This window comes from Mus caroli, unplaced genomic scaffold, assembly GCF_978045245.1.
Source record: "Mus caroli unplaced genomic scaffold, Mus_caroli_1 scaffold_1, whole genome shotgun sequence".
NCBI lineage: Eukaryota > Metazoa > Chordata > Mammalia > Rodentia > Muridae > Mus > Mus caroli.
This window is the reverse complement of record NW_028227256.1, coordinates 184,561,405-184,587,721: the sequence shown is the minus strand read 5'-3', so window position 1 is coordinate 184,587,721 and position 26,317 is coordinate 184,561,405. Positions and strand designations below refer to the sequence as shown.

The window sequence follows — 26,317 nt, the reverse complement described above, 5'->3', positions numbered from 1 at the left end:
CCGGCGAGCCAAGATGGCTGCGGCCGTTCAGGACTCACGTGTGAGCCCAGGGGAGAAGCTGAAGCGTTCCCCGAAGAAGAAGAAAAAGATGAAGATGGTAGCCAAGGCTGCAGCGTCGAAGTTAGAAGATAAGGTCAAAGACTCTTCTGATGGAGAAGGTAATGTGGCCTGGCGGAGCTGCGGCGGCTGAGCTTCCTTCCCAAGGCCAGGGCTGCGTTTCCTTGCCGTTGAGTGTGTGGGGCGAGTGAGGTTGGGTGAGGAGCCCTGCTGTTCCGAGGCGCCTCGCTGTCATGGTTAATGATGGGCGAAACTGCCGGTGCCAATCAGAAACTTAACAGTAAAGGAAGAGATAATGACAGACAGTACACAAATTAAGAGCAGAGCAAAAGATGGGCAGGCGATAACCCAGGTCTTTTGCAGGTCCAGTACCCGCTTAGAAGTGGAGTAAAAACACGGTTAGTTGTCTCAGGTCAAAACATAGGCTAAGTGTTTGGGCACAGAAGAACCAACGCTGGTATTGAGAACCTTGCCAAATGCTCGCATCTTTGGGAGGATTTGGCTCTTTTTACTTACAGCCAGTCAGTTTGTAAACATTTAGCAGATAATAGAAACGGCTAAGAGCAATGTCGTGAGCTTCTATTTGGAACCCCTAGCAAAGTGAAAGGAAGGGTCGCGATAGAAATAATGGGTGGGATAGGCTCAGGGAGCCAGCAGCAAGAGGCCACAAGAGAGAAGAAATACTGTTACTGTGCGGGGGGGGGGGGGGGGGATTGGGGATTGTGAGCCTTTGGGAGTTAGAAAGGAGACAGTTAAAGAAATGGTAAAGGAGAGATACTGTAGTAACTTTGATACAGTTTCAGAATGAAAGGTAGGTGAGTCTCCGGAGGTCTCTCCATTGTGTGGCTGAGGTTGGCTGCTACTTTTAAACATACTTCTTGGCAGGAGCTTCTTAGGAAGCTCAGACATTTGCCTCCCACACTCCTTTACTGCTTCTGTGTGGCTGATGCTTTCAGTTAACTGCGAATGTGGCTTCGGTTACTACGGGAAGCCACTAGTTCATGAGTAACATTCAGAATTTTTAACTTGCATGATAGGTCTGGTCACTTGCTGCTCTGCCGTTTTCTGTTCATGTTGGCTGCTCATTCTGGAGGTCTCTGCCTTTTGCCTGCAGTATTCCTGAAACACCTGTATGTCACCTACATTTTCATTGACTTCAGTCTCTGGTCCAGTACTTGTCAAAGAGATTTTCCCTTATTTTTCTAATGCAGCCTTTTCTGTCACTCTCACTTGTGGCTTGATGCTTTGCTTTCTTTAGACACTTTATTATTATTATTATTAAGTTGTATGTATGTGCACTGCGCATGAGAGGAGAGTGAATGCACGCACAGGAGCCAGTAGATGTGGAGGTCTCGGGTCCCCTGGAGCTGAGTTTACAGGGTGCAGTTAGCAGCCCAGTGTGGCTGCTGAGGAAGAAACTGTTCCTGTGGAAGAACAGTGTGTGCACGTGTTCTCCAGCCCCACTCTGCTCATTTTAAAAGCACCACGTTTTAAATCTTGTGAAGCGTTTGTGCTGTTTGAAAGTTCCCTAAGTGTGCAGACACTTGAACCTCAGTTCCTAGATCAACAACTGTCACTCAGGGGTCCATAAGTTAACAAATGAGTGCAATTGGACTTCAAGATCAAGAAGCAGCTGACTAAGCTTTTGAAGGCCTCAGCCCTCACCAGAGGGGTTAAAAAACAACCTGTTGAGCAAGAATTAGAGGCTCTGGTCATTGTGTTGTTTTTGCTGCATTTGTTTATTTGGTGTGTGCCCACATGTGGAGGTCTGAGGACTTACAGGAGTTTGGCAGCAGGTGCCATTCCCTGCTCAGCCATTTTATCTCCTATGGTACAGTTTTGAATTGAATAATTGTAAGCATTACTGTCTAAGAAAAGAAAACACTATTACATTTAAGTAAGACATCAACACTGCTTTCGGATTTGGGTGGATATTGGATTTCTTTTCTCAATATTAGATAACTTCGAGGGAAAATGTTCTTTTCAGCACAAACACTGATTAGGTGTCTAAAGTTTTCTTCAGCTTTAGATCATGTGTTAAGGAGGCTTTTGAATAATATAGAAACACGATTATCCAATGAATGTTTGCACTCTATTATGTTACAGTCACCCTCTAGGCAATGACTTAGAGTTACAGTAACAAGAGGATGGAGTGTGTCTGGGTGAGGGCATGTGCAGGAAGTATTTATATTGTTCAAAACTAATGACACCACATATGTGAGCTTGCAAATAGAGAACCCACAGTTATGAAGGTCAAATGTATCCTCTTGTGAACCACTAACAGCCTGTCTGCAGCTTCTGTGATGATCACCACCTACTTTTCAGGATCGGGTCTTGTTGGTCCCTAAGTGACTAGGGCTCAGCTTGGAGCTGTTCTTTTGGCTACAGACACGGGCTCTTCCAGCTACATTTACTAAGCCAACTCTTGTGTTGCTGTTTTTTTAAAGCTTTTCTTAATCTAGAACCACATTCAATGGAGTTGTTGTGTCTCTAGTATTAGACTCTTTAGAAGTTTTAAATTGCACTGTTTATTTATTTTGGGGACATCAGCACCTGCACACGTGGAGGTCAAAGGGCAGCCTGTAGGAGGAGTAGGAGCTCTCTTATGTGCTGAGGAGGATTGAACTCAGGTCCTCACTAGGCTTGTTGCAAGGGCGTTGACATGTTGAGCCATTTAGCTGGCTCTATTTTTTTTTAATATTTTTATTTATATGCATGTGTCTGTGCATGTGGGTTTGTGCCAGAGGCATTATATCCCCTGGAGTGGGGCTTACAGATGGTTATGAGTTTCCTGACACAGTGCTGGGAACTGAACTCAGGTCCTCTGAAGAGCCCCAGATGTGCTTACTCACCCCCAACAAACAAACAAACAAACAAACCACAAAGTGAACTTTTCTGTGTCTTCTCTGTGTGTGAGAAATCGCATAGATGCCAGGTAAGAGCCCCTCCACTGAGCTCAGTGCTCCGCGTCCTGCTTTCCAGCACTCACACCGTCTGTGGCAGTGATAACAGGGAAGGGGCTTCCATGTTGTAAATTTGGTAGGACAGGGCTTTGGTTAATGCACATTCTTGGGTGTTCCTCAGAATTTGATAACCTAGGAGATGATTGTTTTCCTCTGGTGAATTCAGAGTCTCTCTGGACAGGTGACCATGGATTATAGAACTGAGTGGTGTGCCTCTTACCGGCTTGTTGTGCTGGCCCATCTCTCAGGAAACTGCACCAGAGACGTGGTTGATGGTCAACTGGGCACCACAGTGATGAAGGGGAGGCCTCACTGAGACGTCAAGCAATGTCCTTAAGTAGGATGACAGTTGCCTCACAGGAAGCACGAGTTTGGCTCTCGCCTTGAGGTGGATGCACTTTTCATGTTCTGGGTTTGACTTCTTTTGACCTCTTGTACAAGGATGAAAGTCGTGGTTTTATGAAATATTGCACAAACTCCCAGATCTCTGAGACTGAGGAATTAGACTTTGATAGCAGCAGTATCAGAATTTAGCATGGAGCTGGATGCATGTAATGCTAGTAGACTTTTCTTCATCAGGTACGCTGGAAAGATCTCTATTCCTTCACTGATGGACTCCTAGGCTGATGCCAGGTCTGGCCTGAGTAGCACTGTGGTAAACTTGGGTGTGTAGGCGTCTCTGCCTTTGATTCTTTGGGGTACTGAATCATGGTTCCATTTCTGAATTTTGTTATTAAGGTATCTGTTTTTATTTAGGATGTAATATATGCAGCAGTAGGAAACTAATGATCTGTGTAACTTTATCATGTACTATCTTTTTATGGTTCATGGATTTCAAAATGTTAAGGGCAAATTTTTTAACTTTTTGAAGAACCCTCAAGCTAATTTTTTATAGGTGCTACCAATGTATATTTTTCCTGATAGTAGGTTTTTTACAAGATGAGATCACATGAGCCCAGGCTTGCTGTGTGTCTGACAGTGGCCTCCAACTGCAGGCCATCCCCTGTTCCCGCCCTCCTCTCCCACCTCTGACCCGCCAGTGTCAGCATGTGTGGTGTCTTTTGGTTTGATGATATTCTAGTGATACTCTGGAGATGGAATATTACTATAGTTTTGATTTGTCTTTCTTCATGGCTAAAGATAGTAAGCATTTTTTTTTTAAATGTATTTTTGGCTATTTGTACTTCTTCATTTGAAAAGTGTCTACATAGTCTCTTTACTCATTTATTTTATTTTATTTTATTTTTATTTTGTTTTTCTCAAGACAGGGTTTCTCTGTGTAGCCCTGGCTGTCCTGGAACTCACTCTGTAGACCAGGCTGGCCTCGAACTCAGAAATTCGCCTGCCTCTGCCCCCCCAAGTGCTGGGATTAAAGGTGTGCGCCACCACGCCCGGCTATTTACTCATTTATTATTGGTGGGATTATTTGTCCCTTCATTGTGTGGTGTTTAGGGTTTTGAGAAAGGATTTTGGCTGTTACTCCTGTATCGGATGTGTGGCTGGTACAGATTTTCTCCTGATGTATACACACACGGCTTCCCTGTGTTTGTTCTCTCCTTTGTCCAACAGAAGCTTTCTGACTTGTGTTGTCCCAGTTGTCAGTTCTTCCTGTCACATCCTGAGCCAGTGGAGTCTCCTTCGGAAAGTCCTTGCCTGTGAAACCTCTTAATGTAATTGTTTTACATCGTTTATTAGAAAACTAGACACTCAGGTTAAAAATACCTGCAGTTGTATGCAGGGTAAGCTTGAATGATGGTAGAGAGACTCCGGTTGAGCTTTGGTAAGCAGACATACTTTTCAGTACTATGTAAATTATGGTTGTAACAAAATGGACCATGCTTATGAACCAGAGAGACATACAGGTTATAAAAATGGTTCAGTCTGTGCCTTTTGGGGGAATGTGAGGAGGAACCAAATCCAAGGCCTTGGACTTGCTTTACTTCACAGTACAGATGTACCTCAGCTCTCTCTGTCTATATTTTGTGTGTGTTTATATATGTGGGACATGCCTGTGCTGTATCATGCACGTGGAGATCAGAAGGCAACCTTGGGTATAGGTCTTTGCTTTCTAGCTTGTCTGAGATGTGTGTGTGTGTGTGTGTGTGTGTGTGTGTCAGGGTTGGGGGGTGGTTTTCTTGTCATATGCCACTGCATATACCGTGCTAGCTGGCCTGCAAGTTTTCAGATGGCCTGCAAGTTTTCAGAGAGTCCAGCCAGCCTCCCCTCCATGGAAACCCTGTAGCTATAGGTGCTATTAATGTTCACTCCTGGACTCCACCTCACATGGGCTCTGAGGATTCCTCATGGGCTCAGACTAGAGCAGCAAGCACATTACTTACTGAGCCACCTCTTTTTTCACTGTGGATGTATTTATTTTATTCTCTGTGAATATGTGCGTGTACTTGATTGTATGTGTGTATAGATATGTACTGCCCAGGAAGGCCAGGCGATGATGGTGTTGCATCCCCTGGAGCTGGAGTTATTGGCAGTTGTGAGCCTCTTGATGTGGGGGTTAGGGGCCATACCTGGGTCTTGTGCAAGTGTCTGAGCCATCCGCAGCCCATACTTTTTGTTGAGACATGATTTTACTAGGTTGTACAGGCTAACCTTGAACTCCCTGGGTAGCCCAGGCAGGCCCTTGACCTGGTAGTCCTCCTGCCTCAGCTTTATACCACTTGACCCAACTATAGTTAGTCTTTGTCTTAAGCAAAATGTGTCAGTTGGTGTAAGGGGGAGAGAGGATGATATCCCGAAAGAGTTGTCCTTGAACTGTGCAGGTTAAGCAGATAACTTGTTGGCTCAGATAAAATGTATCCTTGTACCCTTGGTCCTTCAATTTGTAGATTAGTGACAAAAGCAATTAACATCCCCCTCCCCATCACCCCTACAAAGTAAATCACTTCCCTTGAACTTCAGTCAAAACGTGAAAACAATGGCTGCTGAAGTCAGATGCTGTGAGGAAGGAAGGTGGGACTAATTGAGCTTCCTACTCCGATAGTTGAATCAGAAGGAGGAGGTTCAGGCATGGTGCTAACCAGATTCATAAGCTTGTACTCTTGGGGGAAAGTTGCTGTAATCCATAATCCTCAGAGAAAGTGTCCTGCGACTGTGACACAGGAAGATGGGTCTTGATGTCACTTCTAGACAGTGAAAAACCCTGAATTGTCTTGGTCAGTGTATGAAGACGGCTGTCCACTCCTCACACTTCCTCACATCAGTTTACAAGTCCTAGAGCTAGCCTTTCCTTCTTTGATTAACCACAGTGCTGCATGTGGGACTGAGTAACCCAGCAGATAAGCATGCGTCCACCACTCTAGGCTTCTTCATCGTTAACTTCTGAAATAGCCCCTTGTGAGTGCTCAGCAGTTGATGTGGAACCCTTCCCTAGACTTCCCTCTTCCCTGTCACCGCTTCCTCAGTCTTCTCTCAGAGCATTCACAACATTTATTGAACATCTCTTTTATCTGCTCAACTCAGGTTTGCAGGGAGACAAAGCTTCATTTGTTTTCTTTTTCTCCACTCATGGGTGCTCAGAAATGCTGGGGAGTGTGCACGTTTCTAAGAGTGTGTCTCTGTCCTGGTGAAACAGTTTACTTTCCTGTCAGCCCACTGACCATATCTGGGCCGAGGAAGGATGGGTAGGCAAGTGTTTGAGGTGTGCTGCGGAAAGCCTGGGAGAGGCAGCAGGGGAGAAGTGTCCATGTCCTCCTCAGGCCAGTCAGAAGTAAGGTGGTGAAGATTGAAGGATTGGGTCCCTCAGTCATGCTGGACATAATAGATGCTTGTGATAGCGGCTGTGGCGTGTGGGTAACTGACGAGAAGCATTGCCGATGTGGATGTTTGTCACTGTTGCAGTAACATCTTGGGAAGTTCTTCCTTGGTCTTCAGATTTTTTAAATAAAATGCAGAAATTATGTATAAAGTAATATAGGATGCCAAGAGAATTTTTTTTACATGTCTAGTGATTTCTGATCATGTGTTAGACACCTGTGTTTCCTTTTTGCTGCTAAAGGTAGGTTAGTGAAAAATTAACAAAGTCTTGTGTCAGGCAGGATACATCTAAAGCTGAAGAGCCCATTTTTTCTGGTTCTCATGGTGACGATCTTCAGAAACTACAAGAAAATTCTGTTTCTCTGTGTGTATGTGCTGGCAGATCTTATTACATTGGCATTTAAAAAATTTATTTATACAGAATGTCATTTCTGTTGGCAGCAAATGCTAGACTCAATCCCCTGAGCCTGAGCTTCTTAAAATGAAGTGAAATGAAATATAGAGGAGGTTTTTTTTTTTTTTTTTTTTGGCTTCCTGTGTTCCCTGTCTTTTTATTTGTGTATCTGCTTCATGTATGAGTTCCCTTGCCCTCAATAAATGCCTATCTCCAACTGCAGAAAAAAAAATCACTTTTCCAAATTCTTCTGGAATTCTTTTCATCGGTATTGTGAGTTGAGGTTATATAAAATAATGCTATAAACTTTTTTACAGATTGATTGTATAATGTGTATGTTGCATTACTCCTGGTAAGAAACCCGTAACAGTAAAATAGACAGGTCTGAGCGGTGAGCTGCAGGGGTGTGTGTGTGTGTGTGTGTGCGCGTGCGCGCTCGCGCGCGTGCATGCGCGTGTGCATGCGCGCGCCTGCAGCCTTTGGCAAGGCACGTCAGGACAAACTGGATGTCAGTGTTGCCGTTTTGATGTTTTCCTAGGCGTTGGTAAAGCCTCGGCTGCCTCTGGCGCTCCAGGCCGTGCTGGTACTTACACTTTTAGTGACCGTGTCTCTTCCATGTGCTTAGCGCTTATAAAGAGTAGGTTTTGTTTTAGAACTGTTGGTTATTAGCATCCATAGTGCTGCTGACTCAGAGGGCTAGCGGTACATTAATATGTTTTCAGCTAACTGCGCTATTTAAGTGTTAACATGCAGGGTCCTCAGAGATGCTTCTGGGGAGAAGTTGTGTGGCCTTTACTGGCTACCGTTACCGCGGCGTTGATTCCATGGCCCTGTGTAGACTTGGTGGTTGATTATCCTCACCCCTCATCTGGGAATTTAAGAACACGTCCAAAATGAAATTCAGTTACCCACAGCTGATCAACAGGGCACTTAAATGTTCATGTTGTAGTGTCTGGAATTTCAATTATGAATTAGGGATGCCCAGCTTGTAGTATTTATAAGTAGTAACTGAAGAGTTCGTATTATAATGAGTCTGTGGGTCTAAGCGACAGTTTGTCTGATGGATGGCTGAAAGTCGGGGAATTCCACAGTCGGCCACCGGTGAGGAGGTGTCAGTGTTGTAGAAGTAGGGAGCGATGGGAAATTCATGCCTGATTCTCCTCCTCTTCCTCCTCTTCCTCCCCTTCCTCCTCCTCTTCCTCTTCCTCCTCTTCCTCCTCCTCCTCCAGTGTTGTCTCTCGGTGCAAGGGAGTCACTGAATGATTCCCAGCAGTTGATCACTAATGTTGGTATTTTGGTAGTTTAATAAGAAAAGTTTGAGGTAATAGGGTTTTTTGTTTTTGTTTGTTTTTTTAACTAACTTTGGGATACACCTACACAGGAGTCGATTGAAGAAAGGACATTTGTTTCTTAAACTTAACTAACTGCTGAGGCAGTTTTCCTCTGAAGACCTCTTAGCTGCCTTTGTTAGCTCTTCTTACTGGAAAACAGTCCAAGCCAACGAAGCTGTCGGGTGACTTCCCCTCTGAAGTAGTTTCCACAGGGAATTGACAGGAGCTCCACGGAGGGCTCTGAGTCCTGTAGCCGTGCTGGCTGCTGGCTTTGCTGCTTCTGCAGGTGGGACTCTGCTGTATACCCAGGAGCTTGGTCAGTCAGCTTGGAGCCGGGGGCAGCCATTGTGACTCAGGACTACAGTCCAGCATCTTGAGTGTATCGTTCGGTTTTTGTTTTGCTAAAAGAAAGAAAGAAAGAAAGAAAGAAAGAAAGAAAGAAAGAAAGAAAGAAAGAAAGAAAGAAAGAAAGAGAGAGAGAAAGAGAGAGAGAAAGAGAGAAAGAAAGAAATGACCAAATAAATATTTTAGTGCTATATTCACCTTTTAAAAAGTTAGGCTGGTTTTAGTATTTTTCTGGACACAGGTTTAGCATTTTAATATTGGGGCAAATCTCTTAGAGAATTGGCACACTGATACTAAAATAATTTTTTAACACATTAATACTTGGATACTTAGAATAATCTTGCTTAGTCTTGTCAATGATCTTAGAACTGAGTTTTGGGAGCACTCAGCACGGACCCTCACTGCTCTCACCAGCCTCACAGAAGTGACGTGGAGCGGCTGTTGGATTTGTCTACTCCCTGTCAGTGCTGTGGGCTGGTGTCCGTTGCTGTTAGTGACACAGAGATCCTGGTGCCCCTCGTCAGTGTTGCAGCCTGGGACCTGGGGGGCTCTGGCAGTGCTCTGCCTGGGGCACTAAAGTGTAACTTACTTTTGCTCTTGTGCTCTGTAGGAAGCTGTGAATCAGAGATGGACCACTCAGATGATGGAGCTGCAGAAGCAGACAGTGAGGACAATGTTGAATCCTGTGAGGAAGACAATGAAGACGCTGCAGAGTCAAGTGCTGGGACCAATTCAGGCTGGGCAGATGCCATGGCAAAAATCCTTAACAAAAAGACTCCTAAAAGCAAAGCCACCATCCTCACCAAAAACAAAGAGCTCGAGAAGGAGAAGGAGAAGCTAAAGCAGGAGAGGCTGGAGAAAAGGAAGCAGGTGTGTCCGTCCGCCTGCCTGTGCTGTGTCTTATTAGCAGCAGTCCGCTTTAAGGGCTTGTGAGGAGTGGGTAAGCAGGGTTAAGTCAGGAGCGCAGTCTTAAGGGTCCACTGAGCAAACCTGCGCTCCTGCATAAGGCCGTGATACTGCCGGGTGCAGCTCAGGAGTGGGCACTTTGTGTTTACAACTGAATTCTTGCTCTGCATAGTTGTTCCTGATAGAGGTTACTCTACTTTAACCTTGATTCCAGACCGAAACTTGCATATGAGTTGACTGTCACATAGAAAAGAAACTGTGGTAAGGTTTTCAGGGCCCCTGTACTACAAGCATCACTATGTCAAAAATAGTTCCTTATAAAAATAAGTATTTTCTAATGAGAGAAAAGTAGCCTTCCATATTTGTACTGACAGTATAGAAGTAGTAACTTCCAAGGAGCAGTTTCCAGGTACAAATGGATTAGGTTATATTGCTCTTCATGTCTGGCAGTGCCTACATCACGTCTTTGCTTGCTCTGCTTGAAAGCTGGGCTTGAGGGCCTTGCCCTGAAACACAGCTGTGCTCACTCAGGATTCTTTTTGTTAAGATTTTCGTCTCTAAACTGTACAGAAAGCTTTTCAGCTGAAATGTGAATATGTGTTTATTAACTGGCAAAGGCTACCACAACCTTTTAAATCTAGATACTAGACTATACCTAGTCTCCAGATTCTAGGGAGGGAAAGCAGGACAGCATTGAAAGCCAGGGCCAGGCCTGCAGGTCAGCTCCGAGTGTTGGAGCCGAGCTGTGCACAGAGCGCTCAGAACCATCTGCTGACTGTAAAATGTACTGATTTGAGGAAGAATGCTTTTTCTAAAGGAGCCAGGTGAGGTTGTGCTGTCCAGTCAGGAGCATTAGCCATGTTCCCAGCATACTGTGGAGGAGGGGAGAGAAGAGGTGGCATTTTCCACCATCCTCAGTGTGATGCTTAGTGGCCTTGAGAAGCTCATCTGGCCAGTGTGTATCAGCTTGGGAAACAGACCTCACAGCCATTCTGTGAGATCAGGATGATGCTCAGAGAGCGTTTTACACTGGCCCATGTCTTGTCTGAGCCTTTCTTCCTCCAGCTCCCCTTCAGTGTTTGCACCGCGGTAGGAAATCAGTTCACTTGAGTACTTGAATTTGTGACTAAAAAGGCTGTGTGTGACAAGAACATTGGTTGTTAGATGTGCCATGAGGGGAGAAATAGGTTTAAGTGATATATATATATATATATATATATATATATATAAAGATTTATTTATTTTATGTGAGTACACTGTGGCTCTCTTCAGACACACCAGAAGAGGGCATCGGATCACATTACAGATGGTTGTGAGCCACCATGTGGTTGCTGGGAATTGAACTCTGAACCTCTGGAAGTGTTCTTAACTGCTGAGCCATCTCTCCAGCCCGGTTTAAATGATTTTATATAAAGAGAAATAGATAATACTTGCATATGTGCCTATGATATTGTTCTCTCCAGAGCTGGTACAGACTCTGTCCTGAAGGTTGATGAGTCTGCTGGCCAGGAATGGAAGGCATAGCTTGCCCCTGCCGGGGTAGACAGTGCTGTTGCACATCCCACTGGTGTTGCTGTGCTGGTCAGTGCGGTGGCTGCTCACTTTGCTGTGCACTGCCTGGCTGCGCATACTGGCAGCTCTCCAGAGCTGATGCCAGAGGATGACAGCCTCTTAGAGCCTGCCTCTCAGAAGGCACACAGAGTGCTCACCGCGGGCTCTCTGAGCTGAGCCCGGAATCAGCCTCTGATACCCAGAGGCAGGGTGCTTTATTTCCTCCGTCCTTTCACAGATCCAACAGAGTTTGCTGCACTTTCAAAATCACCTAATACCACAGTCAGTAACCATATTCATAATAACCATGTTCACCACACAGCTTGATAAGAAGCGGGAGTGGGAGATGCTGTGCAGAGTGAAGCCAGATGTTGTCAAAGACAAAGAGGCAGAGAGGAACCTTCAGAGGATTGCGACAAGGTAAGACAGTGCGCGCTTCAGAAGCCTGTAAGCTAGGGACTCCTGTGCTCAGACAGGGGGCTCCTAAGCTCCACCTTCTCAGAGCCAAGCCTGCAACCTGCAACCTCTGATGGACCGGAGTTTGACCAAACACTTTGGAAGCAGAACTGCAGCGTACTGAGTGCATTTGGTCTGAATCTGCTTGGGTCACTCTTAGGTTCGTTGGATGGTGCAGTCAGACCTCTGACTGCAGTTTTTTCTAATGCTTTCTAAGTGTGCGGTGCTGGGTTTGCTCTCTGGCATTGTACTTACAGGATGATGTTACACACATGCCAGCTTCACCTTAGCCTTTTCCCTCTTATCCCCACTCCTCAAAGTGGGCACCAAACAGTTGTCACCTTCCATATTGAGAGCTGAATAGGATATGGTGTGTGCTGTGGTTGCTCCTCATCTGTGTAGATGAGTCTCTTAGAAAGATTAAATTCTGTGTGTAGTGACAACTATGGGAATTGGGGGAGTGGGGAAGGCACTACTTAAAAACATAGTAGTAGGATAGGCAGTGGTGGCACACGCCTTTGATCCCAGCTCTCAGGAGGCAGATGCAGGGAGATCTATGAGTTCAAGGTCAGCCTAGTCTACAGAAGGGGTTCCAGGATAGCCATGGCTACATGGGGAAACCAAGTCTGGAAAAAGAAAACAAAGCAAACATTAAATGTTTACATCTAGTGGAGTGGTTAACAGATGCCCCTAGTCATTCTCTGGCCAGTGTGGGAGCTACCGTGAGATGTGAGAATCTTCACACACCATTGAGTGTCTCTGTCTCACCTCATCTGTTAAAAGAGGGTGATGCTATTTCCAGCCTGTGAGAATCCCTGGAAATTGAGACACCATGGTCATTTTGGTTGGGGAAAAAAAAAAGAAACAACAGTTTTCAGTACTCTATAACCATTATTATTTTAAAAATAACAACATGAAAATTCTTAATATACCAAAGTATTGGTATATTAAGACCATTCACTCATGGATTCCACATGCTTTAAGGTAAAAGTAAAATGAGCTTATTACCTGGTTTGATTAACAAAGAGAGTGCCTGTTAAGGCCCTGCACTGCTGACTAAGGGGACCCAGTAAGACTTAGTTCAGCTCAGTGCTTGCTTTCAAGAATAGATTAGCATTCTGGCCTCCTGAGAACACTTGCCGCTTTCTTTCCTGGACGGTGGTGGAGATCTTGTCCTGCTGCACTTGAGTGTCTCACGTTGTCCTGATGTTTTACTCTCCAGGGGTGTGGTGCAGCTCTTCAATGCTGTTCAGAAACACCAAAGGAATGTGGGGGAAAAGGTCAAGGAAGCAGGAGGCTCCGTCCGCAAGCGAGCTAAGCTGATGTCAACTGTTTCCAAGAAGGATTTCATCAGTGTTCTACGAGGAATGGATGGTGCAAGTGGGAACAGTACTGCTAGGAAGAGCCCCAAAGCCAGACAGGTAGGGAATCCCCGGCATGGTGGGGAGTTGCTGCATCGGACTCTTCTGTTGTTAAAACTCTGAGATGGAGAACAGCAGCCTGTGTAGGCAGAATTCCGTAGGTCTCAGTAGTCCTGACTTCCCACTGTGTCCTAGCTTCATGATGGGAGTTAGCAGTTGTTGATATCATAACCCTGGTGACAGAACTCAGGGGTCATTGCAGTCACAGAAGTGTGCGCAAGTGCAGTTTGGGTTGTTCCCACCTGGGATCCTATCATTCTGCAGTGTGAAAAGTGGAAGTCCGGTGAAGATACAGTCTACATTGACATTTGGATGTGCTGTAACTGCAGACATGGCTGTGATGGGATGATATAACTGCAGGCATGACTGATGGGATGATGTAACTGCAGACATGACTGATGGGATGATGTAACTGCAGACATGGCTGTGATGGGATGATGTAACTGCAGACTGGCTGTGATGGGATGATGTAACTGCAGACATGGCTGATGGGATGATGTAACTGCAGGCATGACTGATGGGATGATGTAACTGTAGACATGACTGATGGCATGATGTAACTGCAGACATGGCTGATGGGATGATGTACCTGCAGACAAGACTGATGGGATGATGTAACTGCAGACATGGCTGTGATGGGATGATGTAACTGCAGACATGGCTGATGGGATGATGTAACTGTAGATGTGGCTGTGATGGGATGATGTAACTGCAGACATGGCTGTGATGGGATGATGTAACTGCAGGCATGACTGATGGGATGATGTAACTGCAGACATGGCTGTGATGGGATGATGTAACTGCAGATATGACTGATGGGATGATGTAACTGCAGACATGACTGTGATGGGATGATGTAACTGCAGACATGGCTGTGATGGGATGATGTAACTGCAGACATGGCTGTGATGGGATGATGTAACTGCAGACATGGCTGTGATGGGATGATGTAACTGCAGACATGGCTGATAGGATGATGTAACTGCAGGCATGACTGATGGGATGATGTAACTGTAGACATGACTGATGGGATGATGTAACTGCAGACATGGCTGATGGGATGATGTACCTGCAGACATGACTGATGGGATGATGTAACTGCAGACATGGCTGATGGGATGATGTACCTGCAGACATGACTGATGGGATGATGTAACTGCAGACATGGCTGTGATGGGATGATGTAACTGCAGACATGGCTGATGGGATGATGTAACTGTAGACATGACTGATGGGATGATGTAACTGCAGACATGGCTGTGATGGGATGATGTAACTGCAGACATGACTGATGGGATGATGTAACTGCAGACATGACTGATGGGATGATGTAACTGCAGACATCACTGTGATGGGATGATGTAACTGCAGACATGACTGATGGGATGATGTAACTGCAGACATGGCTGTGATGGGATGATGTAACTGCAGACATGGCTGATGGGATGATGTAACTGCAGGCATGACTGATGGGATGATGTAACTGCAGACATGGCTGTGATGGGATGATGTAACTGTAGACATGACTGATGGGATGATGTAACTGCAGACATGACTGTGATGGGATGATGTAACTGCAGACATGGCTGTGATGGGATGATGTAACTGCAGACATGACTGTGATGGGATGATGTAACTGCAGACATGACTGATGGGATGATGTAACTGCAGACATGACTGATGGGATGATGTAACTGCAGACATGACTGTGATGGGATGATGTAACTGCAGACATGGCTGATGGGATGATATAACTGCAGACATGGCTGTGATGGGATGATGTAACTGTAGACATGACTGATTGGATGATGTAACTGCAGACATGACTGATGGGATGATGTAACTGCAGACATGACTGATGGGATGATGTAACTGCAGACATGGCTGATGGGATGATGTAACTGCAGAAATGGCTGTGATGGGATGTAACCTATAACGTGGATTCGGGTCCTGGAGGAGCACTGGTGGACACTCTACACTGAAGCCGCTTTGGTGATACTTGTTTGTTGAGTAATTCAGATAATAGGCACCAGCTTCGAAAGGGGTAGAGGTGCATCTCTTTAATCCCAGCATCCAGAAGGCCAGCCTGGCGCACTTCAGGAGTTCTAGGCCAACCAGGGCTGTGTATTGAGGCCCTGTCTCAGGGAAAAGAGAGATTCGAAGCACTTCTGTGATCTTTGCAGTAATGGCTTCACTGCCCTTGTCCTTTCACATGTGCTTTCATCTCACAAGGGCTGGGTGAGAGAGGGAGAGGGCAGATGAGTGTGTATGCAAGCGTGTGTGTGTGTGTGTGTGTGTGTGTGTGTGTGTGTGTCTGACAGAGCTGATTTTATCTCACAGGCATGATACACATTCTCCTTTTGAACAACTAATTATTATTATAACTAATAATTTGTATATTTATTTTGGCTTTACATTGTCTTATTTCATAGGTTCAGTTTTGCTGTTTGTTTTGGTCCATGCTTTTATTCTATTAGCGGTCTTCAAATGAATGGTTCGGATACAGTGCAGAACTATTAATCTTCTCTCTTCTCTGAGGTGGCTGTTGAGTAGATCCCTGCCTCGCCCTCCATTGCCTGTTTGTTCACCCTGCCGATTATTCTACGTTATTACAGCAGGTCCCTTTCTCAGAACAACCAAAGCCGTCGGCTATAGGTAGAGCTGATTTCTGCTTGGACGTCTTTTGTGTTTGATACTGTCACTTTGGAGTGTGTGTAAGTCAAATACTGTGAGCTTTGGCTTTCAGAGTTATTTGTGGCTACAGATTTTAGTGGGACCTTCTATTTCAGTGAAAAGAATGTCCTCGGTGCTTTGCTAGAGATCACTTCATATAAACTGCTGGGTTGTGTGGACATGTCAGCATTCATGCACATAGGGTTATTTCTTAGTTTATTATACAGTCATTGTTATTATTAGGAAAGTAGTTAGAAGTTGTATCTTAGCTTTCTCAGGAGAAGCAGTTCAACTGTTCCAAAGGTCATTTTAGGAAACAGTTATTACAAGACTGCTAAAGGATTCATAAAGATGCTAAGCAGCGCTTTACAGCCGAGCCACTAAGTACAGCATAGCTTTACAGCCGAGTCACTAGGTCCAGCGCAGTTCTTGGAGCAGGGGTCTTGAAAGGTCAGAGTGAAGGCAGGCACTTCATGCGCTCATCTCAGGAGACACAGCAGCAGCCTCAGCTCAGGGTGCTCACTTGTCCTGTGTAGACTCAGTTGCTCATTCTGTTATGTGCGTTCCATTTCATGTTGAGAATGTTGCCCGTGTTTTGGGGAGGGTGGTGGTGTCGGCTTTGGGTGTCTGCCTACACACCTGCCTTACTACTTTTTGAGACTAGGTCTCTCGTTGAATCTGGATTTGCCTAAACTATTTTCCCATAATTCTCTGGAATCATCCCCGTGGCTTCTTTCTTAGGCCTTGGATTATAGGTGCCCTGAGGTCAGGCTTGTGTGTTAGATGGGGTAGGTGTTGCTAACCAGGAAAGAACCAGATTGTGGAGGGAGATGGAAAGTTGGAATATCTTACCTTTTACTCTGATATGATGAGGAGTGTAAACAATGGATTTACAGTAGGGAGACTCACTACTGGCAGTTGTACTTTGGGAGGCAGTATGTGCTCCCGGTTGTAATCAGTAATAAGTTAGTCAACAGAACAAGTCAGACTGGGGCGGGGAGGGAAGTGTTTTCTAGTTATAGGAACCTGTGTGTGTGTGTGTGTGTGGTGTCCTAGGGTCTCATTGCTTTGAACAGATACCATGACTGTGGCACAACTCTTATAAAGGACAACATTTAATTGGGGCTGGCTTACAGTTGGAGGTTCAATCCATTACCATGGTGGGAAACATGGCAGTGTCCAGGCAGACATAGTGCTAGAGTAGGAGCTGAGAGTTCTATATCTTGATTGGAAGGTAGCAGAAGGAGATTGTCTTCCACTGTGGGTGGAGCTTAGGATAATACCTACAACTTTGGGAAAGCAAAACTTAAGTTTAAAACAATTTATTATCTTTAAATCAATATTAGAAGCATTATTATCATATTACAAAGTTTGGATGTCAATTAATACCTATGAATACCTATTAAAGCAAGCTTTAACGCTTTAATAAAGAGGCATTGCTTTAAATCTTATCTTAAATTTTACTATTTAGGATAGGAACCACATTAATCATTATCTAAACTAGAAATATCTTTAGAGACCCAGCCTCTAGGGCTGCCTTAGGCCACGAGTCGGAAGGACTCTAAACTTGAGTTATCAAATTTAACATTAACCATCTGTAGCAATGTAACAATTATTAATCTTAACCAACAACTTATGAGCTGAATGTGAAAACATGCAGAGCACATTATCAATAAAAAAGAACCAAATGAAGCAGTTAATTTTAGACCAATCAGAGAATATTAATTTTTGTAGCTACAATCATAGAATAAAAAAGCACTTTACCATTGTCAAACACATTAATCATGAACCATTTATCAGACTTTTTACTCTGAAACTAAGAGGCTGTGCACTCGCTGCTTTTTCTTAAAATGAATAGTTTTTCCAGCAGGGTCTCTCCTGCCACGTGTCTGGTTTTTGGCTGAAACACGTGGCAGCTCTAGGCTTTGCAGATAAAGTTTTTTATACCATCTTTATTATCAAACATAGAACATTCATTCATACAGACTGGACACGAACATACATGAATTGAACACGAGAACAGATTGGTGCACCAGACATTAAACAAGACACAAAAAGGGGACAGAGTACTCTTGCTATAAGGCCCAGAGAGAACGAAATATGGCACTCCTGAAATTTCTCTCTGCTTTTTGGGACAATTTCCTCCCTCATGATGCAGTTTTTATAACTGTGGCAATCCGCCTGATTATTAATTTCTTTTTAATAAACCCTTTCTTTTCTCACGCCTAACAATGTAGCTTTTGTGAGCCACGGCCTACCGCCTGTGCCTAGCTCCTCTTAAGCTTCACTGCTGAACCTAAGTGAACCAGCGCTCGGGTTTAACGCTGTCTCAGCTTAGCCCATACCTTCTCCGGTATGAATTTTCTTTATCCTTTAATTATTCCATGGAACTCCAAACCAGCAGTGTCTCTTCCAAAAATCCTTTGCCGTTTCTCAGCCCCACTTTGGGCGCCAAATGTTGTGTCCGGCCAGCAGATCACAGCCTAGGTTTTAGCCTGGAAAGGCATTTTGGAAACCTGGAAGAGAAGAGGGGCTAGGCGGCGAGAGAAAGAAATGTAGCTAAGACAACATTCTGATCAAAGCTCAATTTTACTTTTTTCAGACACTCAGTTATAAAGGAAGGGGGAGGGAACCCGATTTCCCGCCAAGTAACTTGGGGTCCAGTAGCAGGACGAACACGTGTGTGCCTCCAAGCAGCAAAGCGACAGGGTCCAGCAGAGGGCGTGGCAGGACGAATGAGCAGGAAACGCCACCCTAGAGCAAGCAGGTTCTAGGGTGGGGGAAGGGAAACCACAGTAAGTAAGGCTGCTTGTGGCAGGAGCTGATGGATTCTGGGAGTCTCAGTGAGGCCACTGAATCTTTGGTAAGTCTTTTGGTACAAGACAGCTGCTTATCGAGTCAGGCAGGATGAAGTGTCTTAGGATGTGTTTCTAATGAGTAAATTGAGATTTCTTGATCTAGAGATCTGCTTCTCTCTAGGCCTAGGCTTTCACCAGGACCAGGTCAGTGGTGCCTCACATAGGCACATGTGTGTGGTGCCCGAGGGGGAGCAGTGAGTGTCTGTGCTTACCACTTACACGGTTTAACGTGTAAGGACGAGATGGTGGATTCTTTCACTCCAGATTTAAGACTGTGAAAATGAGCTAGTTTATTTTATTTAAAAATTGTAAAAAAAAAAAAAGTTTATTCTTAAAAATTGTAATTATTTCTTCTTTTCTCCAAAAGCCAGTTAAACTCTAGCTAGTTTTGTGAAATTCAGCTCTTTCCCCAAAGGCAGGCAGGAGTGCATGTGCTGTGTTTTAAATCTGAGTATCAAAGGAGACTGACGGTTGCTGTTAGGAAATTGTTGCTGTATGTGACTTCTACCCTTAATTACAGACTTTCTGCAAGATTTTCATTTATTAGAAATTGCACTATGTCAGTTCCAGATTTGCTGCAATTAAGCCACAGTGATAATTTTGCAGGGGGGGGGGTGAGTTTTAGCACAGGACAGAAATTTCTAGAATCACTGCAACAAATTTCAGTGTACATTTATATAGAAAAAGTAATTTCTTTTCCTTTTTTTTTTTTTTTTTTTTTGAGACAGGGCTGTTTATTTTTTATGATTTTGTGGTGTGAAGTCTTTGAACTTTGAGCAGAGATGGTGGCCCTGGGGATTGCTTACTGTGGCCCTTAAATGGCAGCCCTGTAGCACAGCCAGGCATTCAGTGCAGTGTGAGGAAACAGGCTTCCTGGGTGTCTTGCCGCCAGGCCAGGCCTTTTTAGGTACGTTTAAATTGTCCTGTCTAGTGCTTAGACCTGTGCCCCAGAAGAAAGCCCGGAAGGGAGGTCACACGGGTCGGTTTCAGGTGGCCTCAGAATTGTAGGGCATTTCTAGTTGCTCTGGAAGGAGCCTGGGGAGGGCAGAGAAAGGTGCGGTCCTTAGACAGTGCGGACTGGGAAGATCTGCAAGTGGAATGTGTGGAGTGCCAGCTTTGTAAACAACAGCTTAATATTTGTTTACTGCAAATACTTTAGTAGTAGAGTTTAGACAAAGCAAGACTCTAAGCTTGAAACCAAGGAACAGGGTCCTCCACTCTACTACGAATGGGAAGAGTTTAAGGGCAGTTCCTCACTGTAGTCACCTAACACCGTGTAGTTACGGGGTAGGGTACTGTCTGGCATGAACAGCATTGTAATCAGAATAAGTGGTATTTGGGTTGGGAATATGGGTGCTGTAAGAACCGCCTGCCATGGAGCTGTCCTGAAGCTTCTGTCTGTAACTTGGAATTAGTGATGCCCTCCCTGTGAAGTTGGGAGCCCTTGCTTCTGAAATGCCCTGTGGTCCCAAGTCTTGTACCTATGTCTGTAGCACATAGTTTAAAATCTGAAAAGTATTTTTTCGATTCTAGCTGAAAAGTCATCATTTTGAGCAGCAAACAGTTGAGAATGAAATATATATATATATATATATATATATATATACACACACATATATATGTATATATATGTATATATGTATGGGCATATATGTGTGTGTGTGTGTGTGTGTGTATACATGTATGTATGTATGTATGTATTTTGATGGAGGCTACAGATTCTAGAATCTGTTCTGTGTGTGCAGGAATAAGCTGGATCCTGAAAGTTGTGAGCAAAGTCACAAAATGCACAGGAATGTGCTGTTCCAGAGACTGCTGGGTAGTGTCACAGCTGTTGTTACCGGATTTGTCAGAGTGAGGTTATAGCCCTTCATGCTTATTGTATTCCTAGAAATAATAGACAGAGTGAACTCAACACCTGCAGCCGTCGTTAAGAACTGTTATAATCCTTTTCTGGAGATTGTAAATTCAAAAGGCTTCTAAAATAATTCATTGAAAATTAGATTTGGAACATTCTTACTCTTTTTATATGTTGAGTCTTCTGACACATACTCTTGCAGAAGCAGAGTCTCAAGGTCTGCTCACCACGTCTCACTGTTACCTCACTACTGCTGAGAGAGGCTTTCTAAAAAACAAAGCGGTTGGTTGGCCTTTTTGCTTTTTGAGGCAGTTTCTCTGTAGCCCTGACTGTCCTGGAACTAGCTCTGTAGACTAGACTAGCCTCAAATCACATAGATCCATCTGCCTCTGCCTCCCAAATGCTGGGATTAAAGGCATAGTGCACCACTACCCAGCAAGAAGTGGATGTTGGGTATAGAGTGCTATACTGTGTAAATCATTGTCTCACTTTATGAATGTGCCCAGATCTCGTTAGAAGAGCTAACATACTGAGTTGGGAAATCTGGTGGGTACAAGTTGACACAAGACCTCAATAAGAGTGTTGGGTCTGGAAAGTCACTGTGCTGGGTAGTGTGTAAGGTCCTTGCTCACAGCTGCTGTTGTAGAAGTAATAAGATTCCGTATTAGAATTGAAAAGACAGAACCAATCAAGTCAGTTATCCAGCTAGCCTTGATAGTGGTCAGCGGCATCTCATTCATTCAAATGCAGCATGCAGCTCTCTGTGCCTGCTGCCTGTACAGACCTGAGGGCTTGAAGTCATGGGAGTCAGACAGAACAGAGAACTTCCTGGGCTCCTCTCAATCTGATAAAACAGAATTGAGACTTGAACCTTGTTATCCAGAGACAAGCTGGAAACAGGTATGGGGGTGGCTGCACCCTGAATTTTTCCTAGCTCTCTCATCCCCTGCTTTTGATGTAGAAGATAATAAAACTCCTATAGAAAGTTCTTTGTAAATTTACCTGTCAGGATTGGCTTTTTAGTTGCTTCTGCAAGAAATTAAGATTTTCTAGAAAGCAAGTGCAACTTATAGACTAACATTTCACACAGTTCTTTATGGAAACTCATAAATAGGAAAATTAACCTAATAATGGTGTGAGGGACGCCTGCCTCTCTCAGTGGGTCTGTAAGTTGTTAACCCTTCTTTGTTTTGCAAATGCTTTGTCTGCCTATCTTTCTCCCCATTTAAATTCTGTTTGTTAACTGAAGGCTGTAGCTAAGTGTACACCGAAAAATCTCTTTCAAAAAGAGTGGTTTGAGATGTAATTCATGTACCATAAAATTCAGATTTTTTTTATATGTTTGAATACCAAAATCCAGTCAAGGTTAACATATTGCATTTTGTTTTATCTTATCATTTATTCTAGACCAGTAAAACAACTGAAAACAAAACAAAACAAAAGCCCATCACTGACTTCTTAAAGAAACAAGGTGGTTTTGAAGAATTAATAATGAATGCATGATTTTCATTTATCCATTTTTAAAAAAAAATTATGGTGTCTTTTCAGTTATTGTAAGCCAGAAAGTATGAACTAAGATGCTGATGAGCTGTGTGTCAGTCTTGTCTGGCACAGTTACCTCTGAGATGTGGTCCTTAGATGCTCTGCTCTAGCACACGAGGTGTGCATGTGGTCAGCAGGTGCCGTGTAGTGTAGTGATGTAAGTTTCCCTGGTCAGTGGGGTCATCATCACTTTGCTTTGATGGAGCTCCGTGCCTCCTTCCTAGCAGGCAGGGTGTGGGATGCGATGTGGACTGGAGAAGGGGCAAGTTTTGTTCACTGCCTTTGTACTTCAGCATGGTTACTTATACCTTCATGAGACAGGAGTGGCTCCGGAGCCTATCTGCTTCCTCTCAGTCCAGATGACGAGCTAGCATTTGGGGATGTGCTGAAGTTCCTAAGGATGGGAATCGGTGTCTCTCCCTTTGAGGCACTACCCTCTGGACGCATAGTTGTCCAGTCACTTCCATCCCTGTGAACAGATGTCGCAGATGCAGTACTCTTTAGTCATTTAATGTTTGTAGTTAATTACCTTCACATTTTGAGGCAGTAGGAATACCTGTGACCTGGTCTCTGTGCCTTTAGGCACAGCCCTAGATTTTATCGAAGGACTTCATATTCTGGGACAAGATATTCAGCCTGTCTAAGAGCAGGCCACTGGGCACCTTGCATCATGTAGTGTTATTTGCTGCTCTTGTGCACAGACGAGTGTGTGTGTAGGCTAGAGATGGATGAGGAATGCTTTCCTCTCTAGCAGACAGCGGGGTCCTCTTGTCTCCCTCACAGCGGTAAGACCATATGCGAACGCTGCTGTCCCCAGTTCTTTTCCATAGGCACTGGGACTCAGGTCCTTCTCTTTGCATGGTTAGTACTGAGCCATTTGACAGACCCTACTCTGTTTTCCTTTTCAGTTAGTGTAAGCATGAAGGGTTAGAGACAAGTTGCTGTAGGCCATCTAATCAGTACAGCCTCACATCACGGCCTGACACGGTCTGGACAGGAGGTGGGATGCTGGGTGGTAACATTGCTTATGAAGCAGTCCAGTAGACGTCTTGCAGAAGAGCAGTGTAGTCTGCTTAGGTTAGGACTTCCGTGGAGGTTAGGTCTGAGGGATGGAGCTTAGCCTGCAGAGTACTTGAGCAGCACAGGCCTGGGGCTTAGCCTCAGCACGCTGTAAACCCTGTGTGCTGCTGCAGATCGTGCCTGTAACCCACAGGCAGTGGCGGAAGCGGGAAGATAGATCAGAAGGTCAGGCCCAGTCTTGTTTCACAGTTAAGTTTGAAGCCGGCATGGAATACAGGAGACAGTGTACACCATCCCCCTCTCCCCAAATCTTAAACACATTCAGGCATTTCCTGTGTATTTTAGCGTTAGTTCTGCTGGGTTGTTGATGAGAGATAACTGTAGTAGAGCAGTGTGTAAGAGATGTGGACTTTGGCTGATTTGCTCATGAATACTTGAACAAAGGCTTCATGTCCTGAGCCCTCGTTCCCTTTCGTCATATGGAGTGATATTCCCACCTGGCAGGCACTCAGAGAGTCATAATGTGGTGCTGCAGAGGGTCTCGCCAGCCACACCGACGCGGTAATACAGCAAAGACAGCCACAACAGGCAGGCAGGGTCATCATGATAAAATGTAAGTAAGAGGACAGCAGGGCTCCTTGACAGATGCTCTCGAGATAAACTTAGAGGGAATCTGGGACTGTAAATGACAGTGTAGCTGTGCTTTTCTGGTTTTGTTTGTCTCTTGTTTTGCTGTCCTGCCTTGTAAGGTCTCTTTGCACTCATGTAGTCTTGGAAGTCACATTTCACCCCAGACTCACTTATTTTAGTACAAAGCTAGGGTTTGGTGCTCTTTGCCACTGAGCAGCGTATAAGCCAGGGTCTCTACACTTTCCTATATTCCTACTGAGGTATTCTTTATAGAAGCCTCCGTTCTCTGAGGGGATCCATCGCCCTCAGGGTGTCCCTGTGACCATTCTGCTATTTAAATGCATTTCTGTGCCATCCGAAGTTGCTCCCATATTAGCTAGCACCTGAGTGTCCTGGTTCTTGTACCGTGTCCCCATTCACTCTTCCTGGTTTTGTCAGTGCTGGCAGGAAGGTGTGGCTTGGTGATGGGATCGTCTGCCTGCTTGTGCCCTGTGAAGTCACTGCTGTATGGCATTCCATAGGCCTGGCATGACGTTGTTCTGGAACTTTCCTTCTCTCCGAGCCTGTAGACTTTCTTCTCCCTTGGCTGTCTCTTCTGCACTGCAGTTAAGGAGCCCCCTGGACGGGTTCTGCCTCACACGGTCTTCTGTTGTCTGACTCTTTTCCTGTGTGTCTCAGTTTTACCTTCTCACCTGCCTCCCTTCTCCTCAGCTTCACACCAGCTTGGCCATCCTTGATGTCTAATGGGTGCTTTAAAACCAAAGTGAACCTGAATTCCAGTCTGAGAGTTCCTTGCCTAGTCCAATAGGCCAAACGTGCTGTATTTTATTTAAACAAGAATTTTAGCTATTCAAATTACAGACTATGAAGTATGCTTAAACTGTCATAATTTCAAAAGCCCTCAGACTATCTGGAGTACCAATCTATTTATTGTTCCTGATTCTCAAAGACTGAGCAGTCTTGTTTCACTGCATTTTATAATTCTAAATTGTATTGTTGATAAATTTAAAACCCAAACCAAAAAGAACTGAATTGAAACCAGGTCATGATGGCTCATTTTTATAATCCCAGTACTCAGGAGGCTAAGGCAGAATTGCTGTGCATTGAAGTCCAGCTTGGGCAACATACTAAGTCAGTTAACTACTAAGTCAGTTCCCAGTCTATGCAGTTATCTGCTTCCCTGGCTCCCAGCTGTTCTGGGTACAAGTTGTGATTTAGTTTTTTATCCCACAAAGACAGAAGCGATCCATTTTTCCTCTTAATACATAAATAGTTTCCTAAAAAAAATAGACAAGCTGTAGCACAGTTCTGTAATTAGCTTGTGAAACCTTGCGGACATTTTGGTGTCTTTTAAAAAAAATGCTTGCTACATAGACACAGCCCCCAGATGGGATAGATTCGCAGACTGCCTGCAGTTGTGAGAACAGGACTTGGTTTTGGTCACGCCAGTGTTGCAGTACACACAACTGCCACACGGTGGTGCTATTGTTCCACAAAGGAAGGCATGTGTCCTTAGCTCCAGGTCTTACCCGGTGGCTGCGTGGTGGAATGAATTGTCTACTGAGTTTGTTGCTTGCTTCAGTTACTTCTAACTTCTGGGTTTTATTAGTTCCCGATTCCGTGACTGTGTCAGGCAGTGAGTCAGGCAGTGAGACCTTGTATGTTCGCGTTGCTACAGGATGAGTTACTATCTCAAGCAGCTGCACAGTACCAGTTAGCTTCTTGCTTTAGTGTGCTTGGGGTTAAACTTTAGGCTCCATTAAAGTCACTGCCAAGGATTTTCTAATAAGGTACCACCAAAGGTTAATTAATGCTGTCCAAATATTTTTAAAACTGATGCCAAATCTGTATTTTCCCCAACTCAAAATTATTTTGCTTTCATGTTTCATTGGTAGAATTGAAATTTTTTCTTTACTCTGTATTTGTATATACATGAGCACAGAATATAAAATCAATTTTATATTATTTTGGTTTTTATCTCATTTCAAAGTACATATTGAAAAGTTTGTTTTGAAGTATATAATTTTTAAATTTTCTTTTTGGTTAAATTGATTTGTGAATGTTTTGGTTCTGTGATTTTTCTTAGACTGAAGTGAAATCAGAAGAGAGCCCAGGGTGGAAGATTCTTCGAGATGATTTCATGATGGGAGCCAGCATGAAGGACTGGGACAAGGAGAGCGAGGGCGAGGAGCCTGCTGGTGGCAGGGCAGAGGCGGCCAGCCATTGAGTGGCAGACGGGAGCATCCAGCTCCGCTGCAAGTGGCCCGACGGTTGGGAGCCTGCGGACGGCCATCTGCCAAATGCTAGGACTTCCTGAGAACCTGTGCTCTAGGGTTCCTCAGGTGCAGACTGTATTAAAGCTGTATTTTTAATTCTTACAGAAATCTGTTTTTCTAAAATATTTGTACAGAGAAATTTTTTTTTTCTTGAGCAGTAAACTGTGCATTTTTCTAGGATCCTTTGCTGTGGACCCATGCCCATCATACATCAGGGTTTCTAAAGTGTGGTCCCATTTATAATTAAAGTGAATTTGATATGAGA

The 26,317-nt window shown here is 44.4% G+C and overlaps 1 protein-coding gene across 1 annotated transcript; it reads left to right on the top strand.

Moving 5' to 3' along the window:
• On the top strand, positions 1-26,317 carry Rrp15 (ribosomal RNA processing 15 homolog). The gene is made up of 5 exons (XM_021166057.2): positions 1-158; positions 9,472-9,731; positions 11,641-11,738; positions 12,997-13,195; positions 25,863-26,317. The coding sequence occupies exons 1-5, from the start codon at positions 14-16 to the stop codon at positions 26,001-26,003; spliced, it is 843 nt and encodes a 280-aa protein (XP_021021716.1). The 5' UTR covers positions 1-13; the 3' UTR covers positions 26,004-26,317.